This window comes from Limulus polyphemus, unplaced genomic scaffold (genome assembly GCF_000517525.1).
Source record: "Limulus polyphemus unplaced genomic scaffold, Limulus_polyphemus-2.1.2 Scaffold584, whole genome shotgun sequence".
Classification (NCBI taxonomy): Eukaryota; Metazoa; Arthropoda; class Merostomata; order Xiphosura; family Limulidae; genus Limulus; species Limulus polyphemus.
In genome coordinates, this window is record NW_013666194.1 from 284,781 (window position 1) to 296,210 (window position 11,430).

At 36.6% G+C, this 11,430-nt stretch overlaps 1 protein-coding gene across 1 annotated transcript in view; it reads right to left on the reverse strand.

Annotated features, from left to right (window-relative positions):
- LOC111085737 overlaps nt 1-11,430 on the reverse strand; it is a 56,592-nt gene that overhangs the window by 14,603 nt on the left and 30,559 nt on the right. Inside the window, exon 3 of the mRNA XM_022385724.1 lies at nt 904-1,194. Coding sequence (XP_022241432.1) covers nt 904-1,194 — 291 coding nt within the window. The remainder of the gene's footprint in view (nt 1-903; nt 1,195-11,430) is intronic.

Sequence of the window (11,430 nt, forward strand, 5' to 3'; positions counted from 1 at the left end):
AAAGAGTAGCCCAAGAGTTGGCGGCGGGTGGTGATGACTAGCTGCCTTCCCTCTAGTCTTACACTGCTAAATTAGGGACGGCTAGCGCATATAGCCCTCGTGTAGCTTTGCGCGAAATTCAAAACAAACAAACAAACCTCCTTTTATTTTTTGGAGAGGAGGGTGTTAATGATTTGAAGAAGTTAATTTACAACTTGCATTGATAACGTGTTTTGGTGAAAGATGTTAATACATATTACAACTTTTACACGTTTGGGTTGACGAATGAGTCTAAAAATAATTAAGCTTATCTCACTGATGTATGTTTTAGTAATGCCATCATCAATGCTAGTGTCTGTAGTGTTAGCCTACCTTTCATTGTGCCAAAAAAAAACGTCTGCTTTTGTGTTTTTTTACTCTTAATATAGTGTCACAATGTGCCTGAAAAGTAATTATGTATTCAGTAAATGTTGCACAAACACACATAAACAAACCAGATAAAAGTGCCAATAACATTAGTCAGTGTGAGAGTAAGTAGTATTGGAGTACAATATTTCTCATTCTGACACTTAAAGTTGAAGTAATTAGATCAAGGGTTTATTGGGGTAAGGGTTGTTATTTTTATGCCTTTAGACAAGCAGCATATATACTTCTTAGTTGGTTTATCTTTATCTAGGTCATCGTTAAATACGTTCTCCTGATACTGATACAAGTACCTTGATCAATTCCTTTACAAAAAGATCATAAACGTCATATATACATCAGTTAAAGGACTTTAATTGCATAACTGCTTTCCTAACTCCTCAATTATACTATGCCAGAATTTCCACGGGTACTGTAAGTGTTATTTGGTAAAAAATAGTAACCAGTTTTTTCGTTTCTAGAATCTGTGAGCAGACCCTTTATTCAATGCGTAACACTTACCGGTGGGCATGAAATGGGAGCTGCGTCAGTAGGTGAGGATGAGTCACTTTCGTGTGTCTTGGATATGTATGAGGTCCATAATCCCAAGACTTCGGAGTGGGTTTACTGTACTGGTAATGAACGGAGGTTTGGTAGATAAGGAAACCGTCGTGCTTCTGCGTCTCTTCAGGAGCAACTGGAAGGTCTGGGAACATTGCGGGTTCGGCGTCTCCTTCCCGTTCATCAAAGAAAAGTGAGCTGAAGTTAAAACCCTTTGTTTTGACTTTGTTCACAACATCAAAAATGTGGTCACTGAAAACAGAAAAGTTAAACGAATAAATTTTCATAAAACAGGAGCAAAACAACGGAAGGTTAGTCCTGTTTTGTTTCCTTTAAAAACAATGGAAAAAGTTTAATCCTGTTTTGTTTCCTTAAAAACAATGGAAGAAGTTTAGTCATGTTTTGTTTCCTGTAAAAACAATATAAGAAGGTTAGTCCTGTTTTGTTTCCTTTAAAAACAATGGAAAAAAGTTTAGTCCTGTTTTGTTTCCTGTAAGACAATGGAAGAAGTTTGGTGCTGTTTTGTTTCCTGTAAGACAATGGAAGAAGTTTGGTGCTGTTTTGTTTCTTGTAAAAACAATAGAAGAAGTTTAGTCCTGTATTGTTTCTTGTAAAAACAATAGAAGAAATTTAGTCCTCTTTTGTTTCTTTTAAAAACAATGGAAGAAGTTTATTCCTGTTTTGTTTCTTGTAAGACAATGGAAGAAGTTTAGTCCTGTTTTGTTTCTTGTAAAAACAATGGAAGAAGTTTAGTCCTGTTTTGTTTCCTGTAAGACAATGGAAGAAGTTTGGTCCTGTTTTGTTTCTTGTAAAAACAATAGAAGAAGTTTAGTCCTGTATTGTTTCTTGTAAAAACAATAGAAGAAATTTAGTCCTGTTTTGTTTCCTGTAAGATAATGGAAGAAGTTTGGTCCTGTTTTGTTTCTTTTAAAAACAATGGAAGAAGTTTATTCCTGTTTTGTTTCTTGTAAGACAATGGAAGAAGTTTAGTCCTGTATTGTTTCTTGTAAAAACAATAGAAGAAATTTAGTCCTCTTTTGTTTCTTTTAAAGACAATGGAAGAAGTTTATTCCTATTTTGTTTCTTGTAAGACAATGGAAGAAGTTTAGTCCTGTTTTGTTTCTTGTAAAAACAATGGAAGAAGTTTAGTCCTGTTTTGTTCCCTGTAAAAACAATAAAAGGTTAGCATTTTTTTCTTTCCTATAAAAACAATGGAAGAAGCTTAGTCCTGTTTTGTTTTTTGTAAAAACAATGGAAGGTTAGCATATTTTCTTTCCTATAAAAACAAAGGAAGTAGTCTAGTCCTGTTTTGTTTCCTGTAAAAACAATGGAAGAAGTTTAGTCCTGTTTTGTTTCCTGTTAGACAATGGAAGAAGTTTAATCTTGTTTTGTTTCCTATAAGCGGCTGAATCGATTAAACTGAAACTGTCGTTTAAGTTTGATTGTTTTTGAAGTTAAGCACAAAGCAACACAATGGGCTATCTGTACTTGTTGTTTTTATTTTTTAAAGTTGTATATGTATTTATTATTTTATTAATACATATCGTATGTTTAAAAAGTCTTCGCGAGTAGTAGTTTAATGAAAAATATTTTGTCGTCTGTTTTTTCTTCGTTGCTATTTGGTGTTTGTCAAAATTATTATTTTTCTTGATAGCTGAAACTTAATAATTTTGTATCATTATTGTTAAGATTGTTTGTAGTTAAGCACACAGATGCACAATGGGCTATCGGTGCTCTGCCCACCACGTTGGTAGCGTTGTAAGTCCACAGACATCCCTCTGTGCCACGTGGGGGGGGGGGGGGGGTTGTTGTTTAAGATCTCAGAAATAAAATAAATCACAACTTTTTTTTATATAAATAGCCTTTCGAGTACTGGGCATACCTGAACATGTCGAATCTAAAACTCCATGTTTCATTTACCGATTTCATTGGAATTATTGACTATGCTTCATAAGTTTTGTGGTTAAATACCAGTTTCTGTACAAATTTCAAAACGTATAAAGATTTCTTAATGCTATTAGAATAAACAATTAACGCTAGTCGTATGAAAAAACACGAAAATAGCCTTTCATGCACAGTAACTGTCACTAAAAAAATAAGACACACTGAATATTTTACGTATAGTGTGTTTCATAGCAGCGAGAATGTACACGCTATCATACTGGAAATATAATAATCCCGAGATCATATGATAACGGGAATACAACAGTCCCGAGATCATATGATCATACCCGAGATCATACCGGTAATACAATAGTCCCGAGATCATACAAGAAATACAATAATTCTGATATCTAACAAGGAAGACAACAGTACCGAGATCATACCAACAATATAATAGTCTTAAGATCATATAGGGAATGCAACAGTTCTGAGATCATACCAAGAATATAATAGTCTTAAGATCATATAGGGAATGCAACAGTTCTGAGATCATACCAAGAATATAATAGTCTTAAGACAACATAGGGAATGCAACAGTTCTGAGATCATAAAGGGAATACAACAGTCCCGAGATTATATCTGACGGGCCAAGAGTGACCCAATGGTGGGCGTGCCGGACCGTGGACCGGGAATGCAACATTCCTAAGATCATACCGGGAATGCAATAGTTCTAAGATCATACAGGGAATACAATAGTCCTGAGATCTACATAGGAATGCAACAGTACCGAGATCATACCAGGAATACAACAGATCCGAGATCATACCGGGGATACAACAGTTCCGAGATCATACAAGGAATACAACAGTCCTGAGATCATATCTGACGGACCAAGAGTGACCCAATGGTTGGCGTGCCGGACCGTGGACCTGAGGTTCCATGTGGTTTGCTCTTCATTACCGAAAACAACAACAAAACTTTGAATCATGGTAGCTGTAATGCTACGAATTTTCTGACATATGGCATTTGTTTAACACCCACTTCTATTTGTCATTTTTACTAGCTACATTTTATGTGTAAGTTCTTGTTGTCTTTTAGATTAAGTACAGAAAATGATAACAATAATTAACTATCTTAAGACCTACAAAAACCTACCAATATGTAGACTATGAACTTGTTTGGAAATATGCTTTTATTTCTCTCACAGTAGTGACAACAGAAGATAATAGAAAAACCTTTCGTGCGAGAAGACATTCAGTAACATTGGCCAATATGATATACCCTGAAACGCTGCGTTTTTCTTTCTTTGTTGTTAAGCGTACTTACACGGTAGGCTATCTGTGCCATGCCCACCGGGGGTATCGAACCATAATTTTTTGCGTTATAAGCCCTCAGATGCACCGCTGAACCACGGGAAGTTTTATGAAATGAAAACATAATGCGTTTGTTTTGTGAACATTTCTATGTACCCAACACGCGCGTGCATCTTTTGTAACATTGCGTTTAAATGGTTTTATCTTCAATTACATCTTTAAAGAACTAGATACTTAAATACTGTGTAAACACATCCAGACTTGGCCATTGCACTACAAATATTCGTAATAAACAACAGAAGTATATGGGCCTGGTCATGAGATTATTTCTATCTCGGACTACTTCTGGTGTGAATAGTCACTCTGATGCACCGATCGTGGCCAGCGTGGATGCAATTGAGGGTTCTTTCGGTTATTTTCGAAATTCTCGATGAATGCTTTAACGTTTTCATTTTATTTTTTGGAATATAACGTTTATGAAGAAATTAATTCAACTCACAGTCAAGAGGCGTGACTACTAAAACGTTCAGTTACCATATACAATATAAAATCATAACAGATATCACGTGAACTGAAGAATAATATTACGTTTAGTATTGTTTCAAAAAAATATAATAATGTGAAATGACAGGGTCGTTATTGAAAGCAATAAAGATAATTAACTTAAATAAACTAAGTCCATTCAGTTTGTGTGTTTGTTTGTTTGTTAGCTACACGAGGACTATCTGCGCTAGCCCTCCCTAATTTAGCAGTGTAAGACTAGAGGGAAGGCAGCTAGTCATTACCACCCACCGCCAACTCTTGGGGTACTCTTTTACCAACGAATAGTGGGATTGACCGTCATATTATAACGCTCCCACGGCTGAAAGGGCGAGCATGTTTGGTGAGACGGAGATTCTAACTCGCGATCTAACCACCTGGCCATACCAGACCCAAGTCCATTCAGAAGAATGTTATAAATCATTATCTCCAGCGGTGTATGTATATATAGTTCCGTGCTTTCCACGTGCCGGCTTCAAATGTACACAGTGGAGATGAGCTATTTAACTGTATTATTGAACCAACTTATTGCAACCTTAACTATGCTATAAAAATAGATATTATGATTTACAAATTCATTCATTGCTTTTTTTTCTTCGTTATTAACTTTTTTTATTTAAAAAATTACATTATTATTAATATTGCTGCACACGGTAATTGACCAACAATGTTCATTTTAGCAAGGGAGCAATGCTTAATTGATGTATTTCAGTTGAAGGGCAACTTTAAAGCCCTGATTAAACTGTCCCGGTGACTATGGAGCCCAATGATAACCTTATTTATTTATCATAAAAATAGCTTTTACTCACCAGGTGCACTAAGAACACTTGTGATGTCATCCGGGCATTAGCTGTTTTGGAAATGTCTTTGCATGTACTAAATTTACAGTTGTGCAATAGAAGATTCCGCTGCATTTCGTAAATCAGTTTTATCTCGTCCATGTTTCACGTGTTATGTAATCCTATCATTCGCGCCGCGCAGAGAGAGAGAGAGAAAAAAAGTAAAGGTTCTATTTCAGCGGTACCGCCCGCAACTAATGTAGGTGCCTCTTAACTGTAATAATTCAGCGACCTCTGTTTTTGTTTTGTTTTTTTAATCGTAATGGGTATTTAGGTTTGAAAACCAGGGTACTCAGAAATCGGATATTTCCTCTTTGTCCTGCTCGTGTCGCAAAGAAGGCTCCAAATATTGGCCGAACCGGAGTCAAGACTTGACTTCACTGGTGGTGCTGCTTCTTCTTTTGAATCTTGCTTGCTCCAAGTAAACTCTGACTCAGTGAAAAAAAGGGGGGAATCATTGGATCCAAAGGGACAAACATAAGCGGATCATATGATCCAAATGAAACGAGAAGAGGATCAAAACATCGTGTACCTAAAAATTCGTTGTAGGGGGGGTGCTGCGAAAAAAAATCCCACTTTCACTAGTCGAGCGCGGAATATTTTACACGATCAGCTCCCGAACTGATACCTAAACTGGGAAGGAACATCCAATTAGGAGAAACACAAATGAAGTTAATAACTCGGTGGTGATTATATCTGGAGGCTCACTAGTAATGATCTAAGTACTTGACCAAGGAAATTTCTCCATTTTTGGAAAACTGTTCCAGTAAAAATGCATCAAAATTAGGTGTGTTATAAATTTTGCGCAAAGCTAAACGAAGGCTATCTGCGTTAGCCGTCCCTAAGTTAGCATTGAAAGGCTAGAGTGAAGGCAGCTGGTCATCAACGCCCACCGCCAACTTTTGGGCTACTCTCTCACCAGCGAATAGTGGGATTGACCGACACATTATAACGCTCCCACGGCTGAAAGGGCGAGCATGTTTGGTGGGATGACGATTCGAATCCGCGACCCGAGCTCCCTAACCATTTGGCCATGCCATGCCACATCAAAATTAGGAAAAGTACCCTAGTAAAAGCAGGATAATGCATAAAATTTATTCCAGAACCCCAGAACTTTCAGGGCCATAAGACGAACCCCCACTTTTAATTTAATTTAATTGGCGTTACTTCCCCACGTAATGTTAACCCTAAGTATAACTTCTTACGTAATCAAGTTCTGGGTTTGAGCCTTTTCAATATGATTAACTTATCGTTCCTATTGGACAACAAATATTTTATGCTTGAAAAGCCTGCACTTTTGATGAGCAATAATAAAACCGATTCACCAGAGACGCCGCTTACGCTATCAGTTTATAAACCTAATTAACAACACTAAAAACCAAATGGGGAACTCATTAAAGAATAGCAGTCACAAAATTGGAAAAAATTCTACACTTCCTTTTATGAAAGCAAGACCTGCCCCCCCCCCCATCACTATTCTGTCGAAATTTAAAATCTATCTCTAGAGACAACAACGGAAACAATAACATCATATCATAACTGTTGCTGCCACCGACGAATCTGTTTGCTGAATATATCAGAGATACCTTCACTACCCCTAAGCGAAGTATATTCGACAAAAGCGATTATAATTACTAATTATATGACCGTCAATCACTCAGACTATACCCCAAAATTTCCCGTAATAATCTCCCACCGAATCTCTAATCTCCCTCACGACAATATAAACAGGCCCGTTAATATTTCACAAATACAAATACATATGAAGAGTTTAACAAATTCCGGCCCCGGTTCGGACCGAATCGTCAACCCCGTCCTCAAAAACGCGTCTAGACGTCTTATCAATAACTTATATAAAACTTATTTAATTCATCCCTCCTGATTGGCTGTTATCCGTCCCAGTGAAAATACACCATTATAACAGTCATTTTCAATAAAATCATCAAACCCAAACGTCTTTTATCCCATCAGTTTACTTAACTGTATTGGTAAACTTCTGGAAAGGATTATCTCCGCCAGGTGTCTAGAACACTATAATCTTATTTCAAACATTGAAAACACGGTCGTAAGCACAAAGAAACTGCAGATCACTTAGTCACGTTGTCTGAAACGGTTTCGCTTCGCTTTTTGATCTTTATCGGAGTTTAGGTCTTATATGGAGGGTCAGGTGCATATGACCTTTTGCAGGAATATTCGTGTGAATATGCACGTTTTGAAACGGTTTTTCGTGGTTTGTTTGTTTTGAATTTCGCGCAAAGCTACACGAGGGCTACCTGCGCCAGCCGTCCCTAATTTAGCAGTGATAGAATAGAGGGAAGGTAGCTAGTCAACAACACCCACCGCCAACTCTTGTACTATTCTTTTACAAACGAACACCAACCAATCGATCGTCTCATTATAACGCCCCCACAACTGAAAGCGTGAGCATATTCAGCAACAGGGATTCGCTAACCCTTGGGCTACTCTTTTACCAACGAATAGTGGGATTGACCGTCACATTATAACACTCCCATGGCTGAAAGGGCGAGAATGTTTAGTGTGTCGGGGATTCGAACTCTTGACCTGCAGATTGCGAGTCGAGCGCCCTAACCACCAGGCCATGCCACGTCTCGTTTTTCATGGATTTAATAATAATCATGTCAAAGTCGCTGTTTACTTAGATGTTTAAAAAAAAACTTTCTTTGGACTTAAATTCAAGCTTAAATCGTAAACTATTCTACCCATGTATCTCAAGGTTTCTCACAAACTGTGTTGTCAAAGTCCGCGTTAACAACACTATAATCAAACACCTTTTTATTTAACTCCGAAGTTCCGCAAGGATCTGTGCTAAGCCACTTACTTTACATAATATCCGTAAACTATTTACCACAACCCCTACGATTAACTTACGCACCTCAACTTATCCTGCGACCCACCATTTCCATCAAATAGAATGCAGGGTTCTCTCAACCAAACCATAATATGGTGTAACAAGTGGCGATTGGTTCTCAAACCTTTAAAAACTCAGGCGATTGTTTTCCACAAATATTCTGGACAGCATTGTATTTCTTGTATTAATGTAATATTACTTTGAAGAACTACATCTTTTAATGCACTGTGCAACGTCCCACACCAATTCCAGCAGTTACTTAAGACGAGCAAAGTCCAGAATCTGTAATGGCCAACTTATAATCCTGACTCGAATCCAAACGAAACGATATAGAACATCGCCTGGGGGAAGAATATAACTTAGAATAGCTTTGTAAGAGGAGTAACGACCTATTTCACTCGACCTGCTTCACCTTCAGGTGGTAAGCGTTAGTAACAGAATTAATGCTAAAAATGGGCCCACCCCCTATTAAAATGGCGCCCCAGTGGCATAAATGACATCTCCATTCTAAAGATGTAGTCTGTTCCAATTTTTTTAAATAGTAAAATAAATATATTTAATAACAGATTTTAAGGAAATTATCATTTGTACTGCATTTTGTAAAATCTATTTGCATTAACTATGTTTGTTTGTAATTAAGCACAAAGCTACACAATGGGCTATCTGTGCTCTTCCCACCACGGGTATCAAAACCCAGATTCGAGTGTTGTAAGTCCACAGACATGCCGCTGTGCCACTGGGGGGCTTGCATTAACTAGTTTACGGCTGTATCTTATCCTATAAGTGTTTTACACACATTTATTTGAAATTAGATTTTAAACAAATTCACATTTTATCTAATGTATGTAACATCGCCTTATTTTATCTTTAGATTTTGAATATTCATTCATATTAATCAATTTTTTATACATCATCAAATCATGCAATCTGACATTCAATTTAGTATCCTTTCGAATACTTTTCATACACAAGTTACACACTTTTCAGGCCTGCGAATTTAACCTTCATAGAAGTTATTTTGGTTTTAATAACGGATTTTCCATAATTGAGCAACGCAGATTTCAAGAATAATATTCATTTTTTTTCTATCACGTAAGATTTTTTTACGAATCGGAAGAGAAAAAAAACTTACTTAGTTCCAATTATTATTTCGTTTACCACAATGAAAATTTTTTATTATTATGTTTGTTAACAAAAATACAAACAAACTGAAGAAAAGGGAAGAACATTGATGACAAGCGAACATGCATCCTCATTCATCCTGATTTTTTTTTTTTTTGTAAAATCTGGGCCTTTTAGTCTCAAAAGCCACCAGTGGTACAGCGGTATGTCAGCGAACTTACAGCGCTAGAATCCGGGTTTCGATACCCGTGGTGGGAAGAGCACAGACAGCCCATCGTGTAGCTTTGTGCTTCAAATAAACAAATCAGTGAAAAGTGGTAAATCGTGGGCTTCAAATATAATTTTTTAGTAATTTAAATTTATTACATAAATTGTAGAATCAAAACCCCGGTTGTTTAAAAACATTTAGGATCAGAAAAATATTTGAAAATAATAAACATAAAAAGGTACAATCACGGGTATTATATAGAAAAATAAAATGTTCAGGTTTCAAGTAATACATCATAGAATTATTGGTCACGAGTAAAGCACAAAATAATAAATTTTTAAAGGTTTAATTTTACGTCGATACCACAACAAATCTGTATATATAAAGACAAAATTTGTGTTTGTTTGCACCCTAACTCCTCTAATCCTATTGGGCCAATCTCAACCAAAAATTATATGTAAACACTACGAACTATGGGGAATGTCCTAAGGGGGGTCAAAATTCAGCTTAATCCTATTTTTATTTTGTAAAGCCTATTGGTTAATTACTCCCAGCCCATTGAGTCAATCTCAAACAATCTGGACAGGTTGGCGCTTTAGACAATGTTGAATATTCTAAAGGGATTCAAGGTCAAAGTATGAAAGTTGCTGGATTGTTTTTCAAACAACCATGGTTTTCTCATGGTCACTAAGATGTAGGGTGTTCAAGGGTGGGATCACCTCAAAATCTTTATTTGTCAGTAGACGGAAAGCAAACTGCAAATATTGTTTATGAAGCTTTGTTATAATTTTAAAATTTTGACATAAAGTTTATGTTCAAGTTATTACTTTAAAATAAAATATATGCTCGCTATTAAACTTACATTCTTTCAATTAAGTTTAAACATTTCCCGTCAGCTGACGGATATTTTAGCTTATGATATATATGTTTGATAAATCCATACAGTACTGAGTGTTTCTTGATCGTTGTTTCGGTGATCACACATTGACGATCCGCTGTCTTGTGCTTGGATGGGAACAGCTTCTTTGATGGTTTTTTTTTCTCCGTTTGATGTTTTCTTCTCTATCATTTCTGCATTTTTGAAGTTATTATATGGTCGTTTTCCTAAACGTTAGAAGCTATAGTCGATGTGTTTTTAGCGCAGTTTAAAATGTTTCTTCTGTGTGTCTGGAATCTTATCTGTAACGGACGTTGTGTTTCTCCAATGTATTGTTTGTTATTCTCACACAGTCATAAACCACGTTCGTTTGTTTGTTTTTTAAATTTCGCGCAAAGCTACACGAGGGCTATCTGCGCTAGTCGGCTCTAATTTAGCAGTGTAAGACTAAAGGGAAGGTAGCTAGTTCATCACTACCCACCGTCAACTCTTGGGCTACTCTTTTACCAACGAATAATGGGATCGACCGTCACATTATAACGCCCCCACGACTGAAAGGGCGAGCATGTTTGGTGTGACGGGGATACGAGCCACTTGGCCATGCCAGGCCAACTTCAAGATGACATATACTTGAGTGAAATTGAAAATGTAATGGATGCAATTTAAACGGTGGAGAGAGAAAATCAACAAGAAAGACGAAAATTAAAAGGAGGTGAAGAATAAAGAAATATAAAGCTAGAAGAAAAGGACATGCCATCCAAAGAAGATCAAGAAGAAGAAGAACAAATAGACAGAAATTTAAGAGAAAAATGTCAAAAACGAAACACAAGAGCATA